General features: G+C 41.2%; 1 protein-coding gene across 4 annotated transcripts in view; it reads right to left on the bottom strand.

Annotated features, from left to right (window-relative positions):
• Nucleotides 1–4575: 4575 nt before the first annotated feature.
• MYSM1 (Myb like, SWIRM and MPN domains 1) overlaps nt 4576–20742 on the bottom strand; it is a 31536-nt gene continuing 15369 nt past the window's right edge. For 3 of the 4 annotated variants that reach the window (XM_054037133.1, XM_054037137.1, XM_054037136.1), the window contains 11 exons: nt 19604–19707; nt 16707–16784; nt 14132–14220; nt 13731–13785; nt 13594–13644; nt 12736–12810; nt 12188–12376; nt 11696–11828; nt 8947–9052; nt 8749–8806; nt 4576–7742 (listed from right to left, as the gene is read on the bottom strand). In XM_054037133.1, coding sequence (XP_053893108.1) covers nt 7575–7742; nt 8749–8806; nt 8947–9052; nt 11696–11828; nt 12188–12376; nt 12736–12810; nt 13594–13644; nt 13731–13785; nt 14132–14220; nt 16707–16784; nt 19604–19707 — 1106 coding nt within the window. In that variant the 3' untranslated portion in view covers nt 4576–7574. The remainder of the gene's footprint in view (nt 7743–8748; nt 8807–8946; nt 9053–11695; nt 11829–12187; nt 12377–12735; nt 12811–13593; nt 13645–13730; nt 13786–14131; nt 14221–16706; nt 16785–19603; nt 19708–20742) is intronic. The other variant, XM_054037135.1, reaches the window with a different exon arrangement.

Below are 20742 nucleotides of genomic sequence, written 5' to 3'. Positions count from 1 at the left end.
AGTTGGATGGTGGGTTAAAACAATCAAAGGGGATGCCAGATAGAAGGTCTACGGCCTGAGAGTATGATTAGGGACCACAAGATTGGGGCAGCGGCTGGACTCCGTTGAGGTTCCAGGAGCTTAACACACCCCAAGGCATTCAGAGCACAGAGGCTTGGATTCCCCGCAGAGCAGTCCTAATAGGCAGCTAGGAAGGGGCGCTTATTAGGATCTGTGCCGGGGGGAATGATACTGCAGGTAGGCGAAGCGGATGGGTGGAACAGCCCTCAGTCTCCTTGGCATGGCAAATAGCATTTGGTGAATATTGCTCCTAGGAACATTAGCCCCCATGTTTACACGGTCTTTGGTGAGGGGGTACTAGCCCCAGACATGGACAATGGAGTTAGGAGTAGTATGGCTCCAAAAGGAGCTGTGCTGCCAAGGACAGGGCTAGGCTGGCAGAACCAAAAAGAGGTAGCTATGGCTAATGCTTCCTTTTATCGTGGATCCCTGGACTCCATTGTCTCCTCCACGATCACACACTCCGCTCCTCCTCTGACCTGTGAAGGGAGCACAAATCAGTAATGCGGCCACAGTTTCCCAATCCTCTGTCCTGCAGCTCCCCTGCTGTTGTAGTGTCTGGTTTCTTGTTGCTTGGGGATTTTAGTTTTGTATATCAAAAATTCCGTTTAATCTGCTCTAATAAAATCCCAGAACAGCTGCAATGTCAAACCAATGATGGGTTGACAGTTTCTCCAGTTACAGATTATACTTTCATTTAGAAAACAGTTGGGGCATTCCTTCCTTCTAGCAAGGATGGTTTCTGCCCCTCCTACTTCCCTTTGATATACTATTTACCCCAAGCCCATAAAACATACAAAAACTTTCACACTTGTTCTGTTACCTTATAGAGTGGTTGATATTGGTCATGGCAGTTTCTGGAGATACTAAAATTTCTGATGGTGGGGTAATTGCTCTGTGGACAACATTCCAAGTTTCTTAACAATCCACCACACTCCATGAATCACTGTTTTCCCATCTTCCCATTGCTGCCAGTAGGTGTCAGACGTTCTACTTGCTCATTGCCTGCAGACTTGGGTAAGCACAAACTCCTGAAACTCAGATGTGCTGAGCAGGTTGTGCAAGACGTTGAGCACCCTCAGGCACTCTAACTCACAGGAATGGATCTTGAAAAAAACCCATATTCAAACTCTACTTCCACAGGGGTTTTCCCAGAGCCTGCCCTTTATTTAATTTAAGGCAGGTCTCATTGTAAATAGTGGACGAATTATTAGGAAGCTACAGTGGCTGCCAATTCATATTTACAACCAAATATGGGCCTAAACCAAACCAGCAGATCCAAATACCCTCAAACTTCAAGGAAGCTCAGACCTGGAACTGAAATTGGTGGCTTAGCCCCCTCTCTATTTGGAATAAGAGAAATTGTTATAAAATACAGTGTAGGGAATAATCCTTCATTGCCAAGAAAAGGAAGTAGGTAAATTCCTAGATTTACTCCTCGTTCTTGTACGGGCTCATTTTGTGACCTTGAGCCAGTCACTGCACTGTTCTGTGTCTCAGTTTTTCCATCTGTAGAATGAAAATAGTATCTACCCTCCTTTGGAAAAAACTTTGAGGCCTACATGTGAAATTGCTAAGCAGTATTATTTCCAACTCCAATTTCTTTTATTTTTTTTAATAATATATGGGGTGTGGTTTGTTCCAATTCTTCTCGCCTGGTATTCAGTCTCTTGTTAAGCCATGTTGCTTCTTCCTCTTTAATATCTACCTTCTTTTCTCTCTCACACACTCTCTCTCTGTCTCTAAAGCTGTTGCCCAGGGTTTGGTCATATGTCCCTGGTTACTGTAACCTCCTTCACAGCCTTCCATCTTCAAGCCATTCAAAATACTGCTGATAAAAGTAATCCTCTCCGGCCACTCCAAACTTATCACCCACCTCCTCAAATACATCCCTTAGCTAGCTTCCTGTCTCCTACTACAGCACCTCCACTCTCCCTGCCTGCATCTCTGCTCTCATTTCTTCAAACTCTCTACACTCCTCCCCAACTTCTCACCTTTGACTCTTTTACACTGTCACCTTGGAAAAGTCTCCCAAGTCAAGCCAGCCCACTACCTCCAAAACCAGTTCTTCTAGGTGCATTGCCTTCCCCTTTTGCCTCACTGAGCCTCTCTCCTCACCCTTCCTTTCTTCGCCACGTCTTGTCTTCCACTTGTCTTGTCTCTTATGTTATAAACTCTGTGTTTTTTTGTTTTCATTCTGGAGAAGTTTTTTCACTCAGAGATCCTCAACTAGTGTAAACTGTCATAGCCACTGACTTCACTGGAGCTATAATGTACATGAACTGAGAACGTGCCCATGAGTGTAAAAATTTAATTAGGAAGGCCAAAAAAGAATTTGAAGAACAGCTAGCCAAATACTCAAAAACTAATAGCAATTTATTTTTAAGTACATCAGAAGCAGGAAGCCTGATAAACAACCAGTGGAACCACTGGACAATTAAGACACAGGCGCCAACTTTCCCTGGCGCCGGTGGGTGCTCGCACCCTCCCCCGCCCCAACTCCACCCTTTCCAAAGAAGACAGTCAAAAGAATGAAAAGACTAAATGAAAGAAGCACACCTACCCCAATCTACAGCCGATAAAATCGAATAACCAGTTAATAATTTGTCTTATACACACTGGATAGAATGATTTCTTGATGTCGTCTCACCCTGCTTGGGATCACACTCATATTTCAGATCAGCTCAATTTCATTTAATGAATTACCACACAGGACAGGGAGTCTTGAGAACAGGATTCAGTTCCTGCCTCTATTACAGGCTTGAGGAAGGATGGGTCAGTGGTTTGGGCATTAGCCTAGGCCTGCGGAGATTGGAGTTCAATCACTTGCTTTACCACAGACTTCTTATGTGACCTTGAGTAAGTCACTTAGCCTCTCTGTTCCTCAGTTCCCATCTATTAAATGAGGGTAATAGCACTTTCTTATCTCACAGGGGTATTAAGATAAATCCATTAAAAAGTTTCAGAGTGGCAGCCGTGTTAGTCTGTATCCGCAAAAAGAACAGGAGTACTTGTACTAAAAAAGATTGTGAGGTGCTCAGATACTATGGTGATAGGGGTCATATAAGTACCAAAGATCGACTTTAGACCTAGGCAAATCCCCATTATCTCTGTGCCATCTATAAAATGGGAACATTCCCATCATTACTGGAATTATTTACATTGCAGTAGCACCCATAATAGGCCCTGATCAGAATCAGGGTCCCACTGGGCTAAGCCCTATACCAGGGGTAGGCAACCTATGGCACGTGTGTCAAAGGCGGCACGCGAGCTGATTTTCAGTGACACTCACACTGCCTGGGTCCTGGCCACCGGTCCGGGGGGCTCTGAATTTTAATTTTAAATGAAGCTTCTTAAACATTTTAAAAACCTTATTTACTTTACATACAACAGTTTAGTTATATATTATAGACTTATAGAAAGAGACCTTCTAAAAACGTTAAAATGTATGACTGGCATGCGAAACCTTAAATTAGAGTGAATCAATGAAGACTCGGCACACCACTTCCGAAAGGCTGCCGACCCCTGCGCGATACAAAAGACAGCCCATGCCCCAATTACCTTATATTCTAAAAAGACAAAAAGTAAATAGAAGGTGGGGAAAACTGATACACTATCAAAACAAAGCAATCAGGGTGAAACCAAGTGTGTTTCTGATTCCACTTCTCTCTCTCTCTCTCTCACACACACACACACACACTTTTTAATGTAATACAAAAACACTAAAGATTTTATGGGAAGGGATTGATGGAAAGAAGGAACAATCAGGCCTAACACACACTCCAAAACACTAATATCTTCAGCTGGGAGATGCTATATTAAAGCATTATATTTTTAGTTAAATATATCAGTGTAACAGAGCACCATCTACTGGTGCTTATCACACTTATTTGAACCACATCATTTTTAGTGTTAGTTTGTGCTTAATATCCAATTCTTACGTTATTTCAAAAGAGAGAGAACTATTACAAACACATAATACAGCCGTAGGGTTACTTGATACACAATCTTTCAGTGAAAGAACATTCTAAAAATAGCTACCAGGAATACTGACCATGTCTGAGCAACATGTAAACGTGTATAACTTATCATGGGCAATGACAGTACTGTGTATGAATTCCTACAACTTAAACAGTTTTCCTAGGAAATTAACTTTTTATTTATTTGGGTTTTTTTAAGATATTGATGTACAAGTCAAGCACATGGTATAAATCCCTGTGAATAAATACTGCAAACAATTGGGTCTTTAAAACTTAAAACAACAGCCAACAAATACACATGTAAGTATATATGCACTCAGTGCACACACACAGCATTCATGGGAGTTACAACATATACAATGGATGAAGAGAACGTATCATTTTCATTTCTCAAAGGAGAGGTGTTTCGTAATATTGCAGTGAGCTCCGTTGATCACAGCATCAAGACCGATTCAATTTAAAGTACTTCGGTCAACTTGGCTTTAACTGTTGAGTATTTCAATTTAAATTGAGTCTTCTAAGATGCTGCTTACTATTTTCTTCTCTCTTCTGAGCAAGTTATCTTGGCAAAATATGATGTGTTATAAAAGATTAAATCGCACACTCTAGCACATTCATACTAAAAACATGGTCCTCGTCAGAAAAGCGTCTGGGTAAAAAATAAAGATTTCTTAGTAAAAAGAAATTATTCCCTGTGTGTGTTTAAAGTCATATTTGCTACTATAGAGAGAAAGGTAAGTTTTTACTATTTTTTTAAGTCATATTAGCACTGCATAGCTGACACAACACTAAGGAAGAGCAAGCTGGGATCTTTTCTGGCTCATATACTGTCAATAGAACTGTTAACTATTATCACAAATGCTTCATTTATTACTTGTTTGCAGTGTTGCTGTAGCCTTGTGGTCCCAGGATATGATAGAGAGAAGATGGGCAAAATAATATCTTTTACTGGACCAATTACTGCTGGTGAAACAAAATACATTTATTACTGGCTATGACGCATGAACCAGAAAGAACACAGCTTGGATTTTAGATCCAGGATTAAGTTTGCAGCAATAGCAGTAACAACCATTTTTTCGACAAGTACACTGAGCAAATTTGGACCCTAATTCTACTTGTAAACTGAGTGAACAGGTCTCTGGGCAGGCACAAGAATCCACTCATCAGAATGGGATTGCAGGATCAGAGTGTTGATGTGACAGTCAGAGCGACTCAGATTCCACAATTGAAAACATCCTGTACCCAAAACTTCTTAGTTGATACTGTATATATGACACTTTTAAAATCAATTGCACATCATTATTAATGTTTTTGCTCACTTTAATCATTAAAAAGGGGGCAGAGCATCCAGCAAATTTAGTTTCCATTATTTCAGCAATACTGCCTCACTGTATTATTATTTTGTTTTAAATGACTCAACCATAACACCCAGAACAAAGACACCACATCTACCACATACTGCAGTTATACTTGAGGTTCAAGTCTTTTGACAAATGATTTTGTTTCTACAAATAACTATTTACAACATATTTTAGTACAGATATATACAATGTGACTTTTTTATAGAGTGACGTATAAAACCACTGAAAACTGCAACACAATACTTGATAAAGGAATACTCCAAAATTTAAACTGAGGGAGATGGGAAATCTGTTTTGTGAGCAAGATGTGTAGTCTACAGCTAGAAATACTGAGAGCCATGCAATACTTTCATTTAGGAAAGAGGAGAGAGATGGCATTTCACATTACATGCAATCTAAGGGAAATAAAAGGTCCAGAGAGAGAGAGAGTGCGTGTGTGTGTGTAAGGACTGCACTTCTTTTAAATTGATGGACTATACACATCACACTAGAATCCAAAGCCTCTTATCTGCAGATTAACACAGTGCAGAAGGTTCTCTAATATTATTAAGACAATAGGTCTTGAATACAGCCTTGAAAAAGTCTCTAGTTATGTATGTCCATGTTTTTTCTAAAATTAGGTTCTGCATCATCCACTTTGAAATGAAAAGGGACTAAACTCCATTTTAGAAAGCACAACAACAGCTGCTTTTACCTTCTTGGAAACAGGTATCTACTTGGGATGTGATCCCACAATATTAAAGTTTTGCAATCCTCACTTTTAATTGTTAACATAGCTTTTTTTCCTAAGTGCACAGAGCAAGATGAAGTTAAGATGTAAATCTGAAATATTTTAAATTGCATTTTTATTATACAGGGCCAGATATAAAATTAAAATGTACATTTTATAGTATGACTGGATCCAAAAAACACAGGGATAATCTAAGTTCTTGGTTACTCTCTGTTTTCAAATACCTAAGACATTTTGGCCAAGATACTCTTCACATACAGTAGTAAGTGTACACTCATCAACAGTTTGCCCATGATTCAGGAAGAAATCCACCACTGATATTCTTCTACAAAAATTTACACACCGTGATACAGCTGATAAAATGTTTGGAAGTTACGATTTCTGATAACAGTATTTCTCTTGAGGTTCAATTACAAATCAATCTGCTTACCTGGCACTAATTTATCTGAATATATAATTGTATGAATGTATAATTGTATCAGAAGCTGATATGAACAGTGTAGTTACTTGTTAACCTGCTATTGTAAAGAGAAGGGAAGTGAATGTAACACATGTGCACTTCATTTTCTTTTCTGCTATGCAGCTGAGACAAACATTTTTTTGGCTGCCACAATACAGCGCTAGATTTTGCCATATGGCATTAACCTGTGATAACCAGGAAATGACAATAATGATGATCTGATAGAACAAGATAGCATTGTGTCTCTGTAATATGGAAGATAGGAAAGAGTACAACATGTAATAATCAGAACTTATTGTTTCCACTGGAAACTGTGGCAACAAGAAGCGACAAATAATTATGTCCTGCTAGCCTTATTTCCATGAATTATGGAAGATGGGGAAGGGTATGCCAGAAAAAAATTGTCTGTAGTGGCTCAGAAAGGAATAACAGAGTGGATTAAATTGAGCAGAGTAAAAGTTTAGAGTAGATACCAGGAAAATTAGTATCAGATGTACTATAATCTTTGCAGTGATAGAGTGGTATCAATCTCATCTGCAGAACTATGCAAATTTAGACAACACAATGCACTATGGGACAAATTCTTCCCTCTGATGTACACATCTAACTCTCAATACAATGTGCATCTGAGGACAGAAAGGTGGCCAAAATTCCATTTTCAAAGACTTAGAGGAGGGACCCTCTCCTTTAGGCACAGAAACAGTGTTCTGTATTTCAGCTTGTCCTTCTCAATGGTAGGTTGCTGGCCAAATGATAACCCAAAGCTTGTGATACTATTCGATAAATTTTCAGAATGTAAAAAATAAAAATTTCACATGTAATCAGAAAACATTTGTTAGAGGTTTTCGAAATGTCTTTTAGAACCATTACACTATCTGAGATACTGGATTATGTCCCTATTATTGTCAACTGAGACAATAACTTTGAAAGAGGAACAATGGATAGTAGTCCATGCAACTGAAATTTCATCACTGAAAAAGCCATCACATTGGCAATTCATTTGGACACGCATTCTTATTTTCTTCAGCTGTATTATTCTGCTTCTCACTTTTGTAGCTAGAAAGGAATAAGTTTTCTATCTGAGTCAAGAATTCTTCAGCAATGAAGCAGTTCGTTACCTTGCCCAGAGTCTTCCTCATACACTCCAAAAGCTAGTTTAAAAGAAAATTAGTATTAAGTTCAGTAGAAAAAAACGAAAAACTGTTTTGTCTTTCTAGCTGATAAATGCTGTAAGAGTAAACCTTGATTTATTTGGCAGGTTTGCAGAAACCATGCAATATAAAAACTGTATACAGGGATTACCGTAAAGAAACAGATCAGTGATCCCTTTCAGTCTGGGGCCCTGACTCTGATAGTTCCCTATACCAACTGCTTTAGAGGAAAGCCAAGCACAGCTGGATCAATTGTGCTTAAGGGAACAATTATTTTTGACTTTAGCTGGTGATCAGTTTGTGTTCAATAATTGGCTATGAAATATAGCTTTGAAATAATAAACTTTGCAACACAGGACGTACATTATTCTATAGACAATTATACACAGGATTCTTTACCATAAATCATACAATAGTTAAATTCAAAAGATCTTTCTGCCAGTTCACTTTTAGATTTAAATTGTTTATGAACAGTCATGTTGAAAGAAAAAAAAATAAATGAGAGTAATTATTGCATGTCTTCTGTTTATATGACTTTTGCTTTGAGCAAATTTTCTGTCTTGTTTATACAATTAATGTTACAGATTCAATTATTCAGAACTTCATAAAATTCTCACTTATGCATGACAAATATGGAGCAACACCATTTTAAGAACAGGATAAAGGATTTAGGAGACTAATTCTCTCAATGTGCGACAACTCTTGCTGACGTAATAGAAGTCAAACATGCAGAGAAGAGGCAAAAATTTGCTTTTTTTCCCTTTTAACTAAGGTTAAAACTTCAAATATTAATTTAACCATTGGCCTCAACTCCAAAAATGAAGTCAACAGCAAATATGGAAACATAACCCAACCTTATTTTCATAGTTATGGTAAATAAAATTATGAGCTGCAATATAAAAGATATGTATTGCAACTGGCCTAAAATTGTGATTTTCATGGCTGAGATTATAGATGTTTCAGATTACTCCAAAAAAAGTGACATTTAAAAAATTTAAAGGCTTACTTTTTGCAAACAGGTCAGGTCAGAATCCCTGTGAAAGATTTTATCCATGGGGACGCTGCTATTGGAAAAAATATAAAAAGTCTTGATTGGATGAAATGGACGAATCTGTTTTCTATTGAAATACTAAGAATAAATACACAAAAACTGTAATGTGGCTTATCTTAAAAACAAGTATATTGCAAGCAAACACACACCCACCTATGAGAAAGCCTGTATTTTTCGATTATCCATCTTGTTTTTTCAAACACTAATTCCCACTGAGGTTCTTCCAACATCTGATGTACTTCAAACTTGTAAGGCAGGCCTGTAAATCATTAAAACAGGATTACTCCCTGGTTCCCTTATACCTGCCACTCCTCTTCAAATCTGGAAGCAATCTCCCTCCTTCCTTGCAACTGTTCATACTTTACTTATGCCTGTTGCAGCAACAATAACTTGCAAACCTATTACTTACCAACACTAAGCAGGTTGAAGTGACACTGTCAGCTAGTTTAAGGCTTCAAATTTAAGTTTGATAGAAAAACTGTTTTTTTCATTAAATTATACCACATTTTTGTTTGGGGTTAAACTTTCAAAACAAAATAGCTCTGCAAAAGAATAGTAAAACAGCAAAACTAAACATTTTATAATTTATCACCACTTTCCTTTATTTTTAAAGTCACATTTCTCATCTCTTGGCTGGTGTCCCAGTGTTCCCTGTGGATTAAACCATATGGGTAATATGTATTCTTTTTTATTCACAAGTGAGGTGTGGTGGCTGATACTGTGGTGACTGATTGTTACCCTAAGTTTGGGGGGAGGGTAAGAGAGAGTAAGGAAAGTTAAGTTTCTAAGCAAGAACTTCAGTCTTAAAACTTCTAGTTACATTACTGAGAATGGGCATAGATGAACAAACCTTTAAGGAATCACTGAAGGACCATGAAAGACACTGAAAAATATACTATGTATCTAATATTGTAATTTATTTAACTAACAAGAACAATTGTATAGAAAGAAACAGATTTGTTTTTAAGACACGTGTATGAATTATGTTTCTATCTGCATTGACTGGGAAGGTGGCCACATGGTTAATATTCCACATAAGATACCAGAGTTTGGTTTCCAAAAGTCTAGAAGGTTATATTTAAGAAAAATGTATTTACTCCTTATAGTGCATCTATTTGCCACCTGAAAACAAGTCGTCTCCACAATCTACGTAACAAAAAGATGACAATGACTAAGGCCAGGTATTCACAAGCACTTTAGCTGTGAGTCATAGGAAAGTCAAGATGGCAGGAACAGGGTTACTCTATGTGATGCTGTCAGTATGGTAATCAAGGAATACCACAAAAAGGTCATCTACACTCTGCCCACAGCATTGGGAAGCACATTTCCAGGTGGTTGGTCTCTCCTCAGTACAGGCCATTATAAAACATAATGAGGGAAGTGTCAGATCTATCTATCTTCCCCAATCCCACAAGATTCAAGTCCCTGATGTTTGGAGGCAAAGGCTGAGTTAGGGGACAGCATTTATGAACTGTGGAAAAGGAAAAATTAATTCTAATAATGGACTGTTATCCTGTGACTTTTCCTCAGATCAGCAAGGGAGTAAACACAGGAAACAGATCAATTCTTATAGTCCTTGTAATTTTTATACAAAGTATCTCTAGGAATTTTTTTAAAAAGGGGAGGGGGAAAATATATCATATAACACATGAGATGAGGCTAAATGAAAGGTGTGTCTACATGGAATGGGATTCGGAGTCTTCTGTGAGGTGTCAGGGTTTTTTTCCATCAACACTGTGCCCCCCACGTCGTATTTATTAGTTATCAAAATATCCAAGGACTGGTCTACACTGGGGGGGGCGGGGGATCGATCTAAGATACGCTATTCGTGTAGCTGAAGTCAAAGTATCTTAGATCGAATTACCTGGGGTCCACACGGCGCGGGATCAACGGCCGCGGCTCCCCCGTCGACTGTGCTACCGCTGCTCGCTCTGGTGGAGTTTCAGAGTCGACGGTAAGCGCGTTCGGGGATCCATATATCACATCTTAACGAGACGCGATATATCGATCCCAGATAAATCGATTGCTACCCGCCGATACGGCGGGTAGTAAAGACATACCCCAAGTCAAGAATTGATAAATTTAAGAGATGCTTACTAGCCAAAAGAATAAACCTGCCAGCCAGAGTTGATATGTGAAACTGGGTGAAATGGAGCAAACCTGGAAGGTCTATGGGCAACATCCTTATAAGTAGCCCATTTTGTACTGCTGGAAAGGGGAAGAGAGCTGGGATTCCTGCCAAATTATCAATCCCAGAATCTGTTTGGGACTACATCTTTTCATATTAGCCTCTGGTATGATAGGTATGATTAGTGTGAACTCCCTCTGCACACCAAATTCCCAACTACTAAAAAGTAGCCTGCAGTTATAGTACCCCTTCATCAATCTCTCTTCTTTGCTTCTCCACCCCTCTTTCTAGGTCTCTGTGATAGCGTGGTCCTCCTCGCCTCCATGCCTGTGTCTGCTCATAGCTTTCTGAAGGAGCAGAGTGAAAGTGACATAATCCTTAAGGGTTTCACTGGTGTCCACAGAGTTCTGAATACTAACAGTGAAACTGACCGGTCTTGATAACTTCACTTGGCTGTGATCTGGGAAAGCCATGAGCAGCAGCAGAGACAATACATGTCTGTATGCAGCCAGGAAGACAACACTAGATCTTTGTATAGTTGGAAGTATTCCTTTTCACTCATGAGGTCACAAAATACTAATGGTTTTTTAAAGTAAAAGTTAGATTGTGCAGGAACTGATGGTTTAAGCCCCTCCACTTCAGGGAAAGCTGCCCAACTTCAGAGATGGGAGAATCCTTCAAGCCCTTGTTCAAATGTTAAGAATATAAATTTTCCATCTAAAATCCTGAAGGCTCAAGAGGAGTGGGGTAAAAGTAATTAGTTCAGATACTTACGGTATGAGCCATCAGAACTAATCTCATCACTAATAACCAGACAAGTAATCTGGGAATATGGAAGAGGATTATTTCGGTTATAAGGACTTATGATCATTCCAATGAACATTGCCCCGCCTCTGGAGAAATAACTCTAAATGAAGGAAAAAATAAAATTGGTAATATATTTTCTAAGTGCAATACAAACTCCTCTTCCAACTATCTTTTATATTAAAAAATTAGAAGATAGAGAGAGACATTAGTAAATCCTTACAAATCTGAGGTTACCCCACTCTAATGTAAATATAGCATATTATATTTATTATCCTTTCTTCCCTCAATTTCAATTAAACCATCTCTAAATTAATCATTGTAAGACTCTGTAAAGCTAAAAATCAATTTACAACCAAAATGATTTTCAATTGTGCAAACCAGAACCACTATTGTATTAAGCATATTAAATTATACATACTAGAAATGAAAGGTTTTTTTTAACATACACACAAAGAGTACCTGGTATTTAGCCTGAGTGTCAATATCTCGTATCGAAGGGTTGGGGTCAAATGCAGGGTGAGAGTGATACCACCCAATAACACTGTACCCTCTAACAGCCAAGGTTTCTGAGGCTTGAGTTTGAGACACTGGATCCATCTCACACTGTAGTCCTGTACTGAGACTATTGCATGGTTCTGCTGCACAAATCTGTAAATAACATCCGCATATGGATACATGGAAACATTGAGTGAACACATTTAAATCAATGTTAAATACTAGATTCTCTTATGCAAGTGTAGAAGAGATGACAGCCAGATATTTTTATGAGATCTTAAATTTTGTAATATCAAGATTACAATAATTAACTTTTCAAATTTCAACTTTTTAAGACTAAAGAACAACTAATTCAATAATCTGTAGGACACTAATTCTTGCATCAATTTTTTTTCAATATAAGGCATTTAACCGATACTTTTAGTGAAATGCAGAATGAACACTGAAACCCTCCCCCACCCAAAAACCCCACCAAGAACAAAAAAAAAAAAAAAAAAAAAAAAAAAACTTACTTCAACAATTCTATCAGCTTCAGAGTATCTTCCGCCTAACAGGCCTATTACTTCTGCCATGGAAACATGAGCATGCTAAAGATATATAATATATACACATTACTTAAAATATTTGTTAAAAATATCCATTTTCATAACTACTGCTAATCTTGGATTTACATTATAAAACACTATCTTCACAGGTTCTTTCACAGTAAGGTTTAGAAGGAAAACTGAGAATAATAAAGACTTTGAAATACTGTGTGTTTCAATTTAAAGTAACTGAATAAAGATGATCTTTGCCATACATCTAAGCAATAAGTATGTATGAGGTGCTGTTAGTTGGAGAAATTGTCACCATTTAACACCAGGAACCCTCTGTCACAACTGAGAAGACTTTGGTCTGGCATGGCATACTTTGTTATTATAAAGAGAATACGCAAATACTGAATCATCTTCTGGATTGCTGGGCAAATAGAGTAATGATCCCAATAGATTCCTAAGTGGCAACATGCACAATGAAGAGATGTTTCTTTTGGAGCAACTCCTATCACAGAAGATGGATATCCTGGGAGAAAATGGAACTGAGTACGGATCTGTTACTGCTCTTATTTAAGTCAGTGACAACTCTCTAGTGACTTCATCTGGAACAAGAAGAGGCATTAACAGCCATTCATGCTGGTAGACAGCTTGCATAAACTATGGTTATTATTACAGTAAAATATATAGACACAACCTTAAGGACATGCAGTAGTTTGGGATTTCTCCTGTAGTAGACTCTTGCTTTTAGCTCTAAATGGGAAGGAAACTAATTGAGGAAAATGGGGATATACCAAAATATATACTTCAGTCCATTATAAAACAATGCTTAATCCTTACCAAGTCCATTATTAAAAGTGCTTCTGAAGCCACTTTCACCTGAAATGGTTCCTGAAATGACAAGCAATAATGAGTACAAGAGACATCCTTTAAGTAAATAAATGAATGTTCTTGATTATTCATGAATATGTACCTACTCGTTTTTCTTCAGTGAAGAAACAGCAAGGTATCAGCTGAAAGGGATCAAAGGAACTACAAAATGAAAGAAATTTTCTCTAAAGATAAGGACAATCAATGAAAAAAAAGTTTTTAAATAAATCACATTTTCTCCCAACAGCTCCTTCTTTGTTGGAGTTGCTCATTCCCCCGCTCCAGTGACTGCTCCCTAATTACTGGAATTTTGCAATATAAACCCATGAATTTAAACGGTAACGTTTTGTAATTTACAATTGTGATGTCAGACTTTTTAAAAATCTAGATTGCAAAGCACATATGTCTACATAGTAATGATTCATAATATTTAGGTTTGAATCTATGCAAGCCAATTATCTATTTCCAAAAGAGATATTGCAGAGCAAACAGCACACAAAAAGAAAACCTTTTTATTTGTCTTGATCCTTTAGAAGGTTTTGCAGGTTTAAGTTTCTCCTCCTCTCTCCTTCTTGCTAGTTCCTCAGCCGAGAGATGCTAAAAAACAAATTTTATCAGTAATGATTGCCAGGTACTTAGATTCTGGACACTAATTTGCACCCTGCCATGCTAGCGGCTTTTGTCACTGAATCACTCATGCACTGAAACAGCCAGAATACACCACGCAGTGTGAAAATAGTGACAGAGCCATTAGCACATAGATCTGTTTTTGCAGGAAGATGGAAGAGACTCTTCCTATCATCCCCAAGGCTTGATCTAATCAGAGTTCAAGTACTGGCATCCACATCTCACATAAGCCTTCACTGTCAAATATATGCATAAGTACAACTTCCATTATAATCAGCTGGTCAAAACTTTCTCAAAGCAGTTCCTCTTTGGTGCCGAAATTTTCCACATTGTCTCAACCTAAAGGTCATTCTTTGCAGAAAATGGTAGATGCGGCAGCCAAAGCCATTCAAACATTTTAGTTATTAGATCCCATGCGTGCCTCAATCATGAAGCATGGCTGTCTTGTGAGTGACATTTTGTACATACACAAATCAATGGCAGAAAAGTGGATTTTGTTTAAACTGCATGTGTTCTCTAGATTTCAATGAGATCTAATAAACAAATTGAGTTTGAAAGAAAGTAGTTCAGCAATTTTGATGTCATTAATGTCACACCATTTTTCCCCACACAGGAAGAGTAGGATTATCTGTTGAGTTTCTCTGCTCATTCTAAGGTTTAGAACACTAGGAGTGTTGGCACACAGTAGCCATCTGTCTGTTTAGTCTATATTGACTTTGAATGTTGATGGCACTGCGAAATACTTCAGTGTCATCTAAACTTGTAAACACTTCAAAACTCTGAAAAATCTTACAATGTTGGATATCAGACAATTTTGGGGAGGAGGATGGCACTGTTCACTTTCCTATACTCTATCCCTAGAGGAATAAGTACAGGGCTGGAAACCTAAAAGGCCTAAATTTTCTTTCCACCTCAGCTAGCCTTAATAAGGTCACAGTAAAGAGTGTAAGAATCAGGACTGAAACCCAGGTCTCCTGACTGCTAGATCTAGTCAACTAAAATAGTGCTTCCGAGGTATATCACAAATGCTCTATTTTTTCCCCATGATACCAATCACTGAACCTGCTATCAGGTCCCCACTGTCTTACAGCTAAAAACCCAAGTTAAAGGTGGGAACTGGTCAGTTACAAATCTATCACCGCTCTGCCTGCCGGGGTCCTGGCCCCACTCAGCCCCCCCGCACACCGATTTCTCCTGCGAGGACAGGAGGCAGAAGCTTGGTCATGCCGGCAGCCAAGCTCCCCCCTCCCCCGCTTCTTCCCCCACCGTGGTGCTTTCCTGCCCCTCCCCTTCCCTCTCCCTGCCGCCGATCAGCTGATTGCCCTTGTGAGGCGGAGGGGGAGCCGAGCCGAGCCACAGTGTGCTCGCTGCTCCGGGGAGGAGGCAGAGAAAAGGTGTGGATGGGGCCCTGGAGAAAGGGGTGGGAACGGGGCATATCCTCTCCAGGCCCCTGGCGTGAGCACCCCCACAAACTGAGCACCCTAGCCCTCTGCCCTGACCCCCGAACCTCCCCACACACACACCCAGCCCTCTGCCCTGACCCCTGCACCCCCCCCACACACCCAGCCCTCTGCCCTGACCCCTGCACCCCCTCACACACCCAGCCCTCTGCCCTGACCCCTGAACCCCCCCCCACACACCCAGCCCTCTGCCAACCCCTCAACCCCCCCACACACCCAGCCCTCTGCCCTGACCCTTGCATCCCCTCACACACACCCAGCCCTCTGCCCTGACCCCTGCACCCCCTCACACACTTCCAGCCCCCATTCTGACTCCTGCCCCCCCACATACCCTGCCCCCCCCAACACCCCATGCCTTGACTCTTGCACCCCCCCCAAATCCTCACCCCCCCCCCCCCACATTCCCACCTGCATCCCTGGTCTGGGGTCCCGGCCAGCCCCTTGCCAGCCGGGGTCCCGCGGGCCCCGCTCAGCCCACTGCTGAATTAGGTGAATGGAACCCCAGGTCGGCAGCGGGCTGAATGGGCTGGCGGCATAAGATCAGCATTTTAATTTAATTTTAAATTAAGCTTCTTAAACATTTTGAAAACCTTGTTTACTTTACATACAATAGTTTAGTTATATAATATAGACTTATAGAGAGAGACCCTCTAAAAACGTTAATGTATTACTGGCTTGCGAAACCTTAAGTTAAAGTCAATAAGTGAAGACTCGGCACACCACTTCTGAAAGGTTGCTGACCCCTGACATAGTGTATGCTTTATAGTATGACTTGACATGTTTGGGACATGCATACTCAAAGTACATTCACCATATTAGCACAATTGCCTAACAGTTGCTCCAATATTATTTTCAAATCATGGTTTCAAAAAGAACAAATGTAATTTTAATGCTTATTATGCAATCATTTTTTCTAATGCCTTTGATGAGATGATATCTGATAAATGGTTAGCAAGAGTCATATCTACCAGAACAGTTTAAAAATAGAAGAGTTACCTCAAATGTCTGTCCTTCCAAATCCTTGGCATCACACCAGTTTCCCCAAGGGTCTCGCACACGCCGTCTTCTTGTACGCTGTAGGAAGCAGATAAAATACTAGTCAAACATCATCAATCCATGCACATCAAAGCACTGACTTTTGCTGAATTTAATCAGCCATAAAATGACATCCAAATGGTCAGTGGCTCATAAGCATTAAGACTCCCAGAATAGTCTCACTGTATAACAGAGAACTCTTTACTTTCATTTATATTCAACAGTTGGAAACCTTTCTAGAAATAAATCAGGAAAGGTTTTCCTTAAGCGGTACAGTAAATACCTGAGTAAAATCCATAGATCTATCCATCTAGTACAGACAGCATGGTTTAGTATACGTGGGCTTGGCAGATTTCTCTTTTTTTCTTTAATGTCAACAATTAATTTTTATTTTAATTTTTCAATTTTTAACAGTTTTTATTTTTACAGTTGTGGGAAATTGGGCGGTGGGAGGTAGAGTTGGAGTTAGGTCAGCACTGACACTACGGGGCTCCTGGTGTGGCTGAGGGGCCCAAGACACTGAGGCGCTAGGTGCCAGGGAGGCCTGGCGAAACAAAGACCGTTAGCCACGGCTCCAAGGACAATGACAAGCCCCTGGCTGCAGGGAAGGTCATCCCGCTGCCGCACAATTCCTGCCAGGACAGCCCCCGCACTCCTGACTGGTGAGTGAATGAGTGAGCAGGGCCGTGACAACACAGCTGCAGAGGGCTCCCTGTGCTGCCGCATACGGGTGACACCCGTTCCCTGCAGGCGCAGGGTGTGGGGAAGGCTGTGGTCATGGCAGGGCAGAGCAGAGACATCCAGCCAGGACCGCAAGGGAAGGTGGAAGATGAACTGCCAGCTACAGGGAAATTATCCAGTTGCCAAATGGCTCTGTCCACCAAGCAGGACTTGAGCCTTCCCTGCAGCTTGCACCTGCAGGGATCCAGCATCATCAGCCTTGCAGCCATGCAAGGAGCTCTTTGCAGCTTCGTCATCAAAACCCACCCCCATAATAGCATGGCTGCAGAAGGCTCAATCTGTGCTGCCACAGAACCAACACCACCCAGTCCCTGCAGGCACAAGGTGCAGGAGGGGGAAGCTGCACTTGCATCAACTGTTACTAATGGATATTTTTTTCATCAATTTCAGTGCGTCAGCTGAAATCAACATTTACGGACCTCGATTTAAATCGAATACTGCCAAGACTATACTGGTAAACAATTGCAAAATGTGATGCAAACAGTATTGAGTATGGCTCATGCTTTCTGCATAACATTTTTTATTTCATAGATGGATTTTCTTTTCTGTCACTTCCTTTGTGGGGTTGAATAAGTTTTCTTGCACCAATAGATTTAAATACATAAGATATCTTTACAGCAAAATAAAAATTTGCTATGACATACACTTGTTACATAATTATCCTGCAAATCTTATTCTTTTAATGAAGCAATACATTATTTATAACGTCCCATATATGCTTGGTTATAAATGCTGAGCTCTAAATAAGTCACTCCAAAAACTTGGTAAATGTACACATTAAAATGTAGGCAGCCTCGCTACATGCTGCCAGAACACTCCAATGCTTTCTCACAGATGCAAATTATGCTGGGTTTTCTAGCTCCAGACAGATAAGACTTAGCAAGTTGGAGTGGAAGCCAGAATTAGGACAGGTATGACAAAGAGTAACACTGGTGCTAAAGCAGACACTTGAGTCAAAGAACACTCAGGAAAGTGATCGAAGCTGAATGGATTAAGAAGAAATTCAGAAAGATGCCCTGTATCGAAAGTGAAAGTTGAAGAGGCCCTATTATTTATTTTCGTCTTACCATAGACTAGGGTTACCATATTTCAGCAAGCAAAAAAAGAGGACGGGAGGAGCCCCGCCCTAGCCCCGCCCCTGCCCCTCCCACTTCCCGCCCCCCCAGAACCCCCAACCCTCCCCCCATTCCTTGTCCCCTGACTGCCCCCTCCTGGGACCCCTGCCCCTAACTGCCCCCCAGGACTCCACTCCCTATCTAAGCCTCCCTGCCTCTTGTCCCCTGACTGCCCCAACCATTATCCACACCCCCACCCCCAGACAGACCCCCTGGGACTCCCACACCCCATCCAACCACTCCCCACCCCCTGACAGCCCCCCCCAGAACTCCCAACCCATCTAAACCCCTCTGCTCCCTGTCCCCTGACTGCTCCGATCCCTCTCCCCACTCCTGCCCCCTGACAGCTCCCCCCCAGAACTCCCAGCCCCCCACCCCCCCGCTCCTTGTCCCCTGACTGCCCCCTCCTGGGACCCCTGCTCCTAACTGCCCTCCAGAACCCCACCCCCTACCTAAGACTCCCTGTTCCTTGTCCCCTAACTGCCCCCTCCTAAGACCCCCCCCAACTGCCCCCCAGGACCCTACCCCCTACCTGTACCCTGACTTCCCAAAACTTTCTCCACTCCCCCCAAAAAGCCCCCCCCTGAACTCCCGACCCCCCCCCGTTTCTTGACTGCCCCCTCCAGAACCTCCCTGCCCCTTCTCCTGCCCCCTGGCCCCCTTACCATGCTGCTCAGAACAGGATGTTGGGCTCTGTGCGAGCCGGACACGTGGCTGCGCTCCCCAGCACAACAAAACCCGGTCCCTGGCCCTGCACAGTGCTGCCGGAGCCGGGCTGCAGGGGAGAGCTGCCGGCTCAGAATGCAGGGCGGAGCTCCTCTACAGCTGCTCCGGAGTCCAGCCCGTGACTTTCCTGCAGCCCTCCCAGCCGCTCGCTCTGCTCTGCCGGGGGAGGGGGGAAATCCCGGACATTTTGAGTTATTTACAAATTCCCCCCGGACGCTATTTTTAGCACAAAAAGGAGGACATGTCCGGGTAAATCCGGACGAATGGTAACCCTACCATAGACTGCAAACGCTGAGCAAGCTGGTATGCTTCTATGGTGTCTTTGCCTTCTTTGGATCGTGTTTTATCAGCTGGTTGTGGTCTGTTATACACAGCCTGTTCTATAGGAATGCAAAGCACACACATTATTGTTCACTAATCCTGGTAAATAAAAAAAATCCATATTTAATACAAATCTCAACTAGGAGGTATTACTCTATGATCAGGCAATAGTATAGTCATCTGGTCCTCACTCAGTAGCATACCATCTTTAGGAAAGGAAAACTTCGTTCTTATCTGTGAATTTTCTTTCTAGGACCCTCCATGTCCAGCAGTCTGTACGGTGGGGCATTCTCCCTCCCCGAAGGTTGGAGGCAAAACAAAGTTTCACACACAGCTAAGGGCCAAGATCACCACCTGTGGAGAATCCCAGAATGGTGGCTGCCAAAACTGAAAATTACTAGCTGTGGGGCCAATATGAGTCAATCAAGAGGATGGTGGCCGGTTCCTTTAGGATCTTTTTTCTCATCCTTGCCAGTAGAGGTATATGAAGAAAGCCGTAAACTAAGCATTATGGCCACCTTTGAGACAGAACATTGATTCCTTCCCTTGAGGCAAAGAGATCTGTGATTGGAACCCTGAACTTTTTCTACACTTCCTGAAATAGAGGATTCAAGCTCCAGGTCCTTCCTGCTGAGCCGTTATGTGGATAGCTTAGGGGGAGAGATGATGCTCTAACAAAGTTAACAGATTATCACTTCCTTGTGGATGGAGGAAGATTTTGTTCCCCCTTGTTGGCTGATGTAAGCAACTGTAGTGGCGTTATCGGCTGAGAGATACATGATGCTGGTGGACTGGCTTTTGAAAGCAGAGTAGGGTTAGTCTGATCATCCTGAGCTCTAGCTCGTTTATATGCCTCCTCTTCTTCAAACTGGACAAAGGCTCATTAGCCACTGTCCTGTTGGGGAGTACTCCCCATGCATGAAAGTTTACAGTGATGGTGATCGTGAATTTCACCAGTTCTGATACTGGACACACTGTTGGAATCTTAAAGGTGATTCAGTTCACCACTTGAAGTAGGAAGTGATTCACTTTGGAACAGTGATTCTCTGTTCTTGATTGGGTGCAATTTCTTCCTATGATAAGAAAAATATATC

The sequence above is a fragment of the Malaclemys terrapin genome, chromosome 8, assembly GCF_027887155.1.
Source record: "Malaclemys terrapin pileata isolate rMalTer1 chromosome 8, rMalTer1.hap1, whole genome shotgun sequence".
Lineage (NCBI taxonomy): Eukaryota > Metazoa > Chordata > Testudines > Emydidae > Malaclemys > Malaclemys terrapin.
Note: the sequence above shows the minus strand (reverse complement) of the source record. Positions and strands in the feature narration are given on the sequence as shown.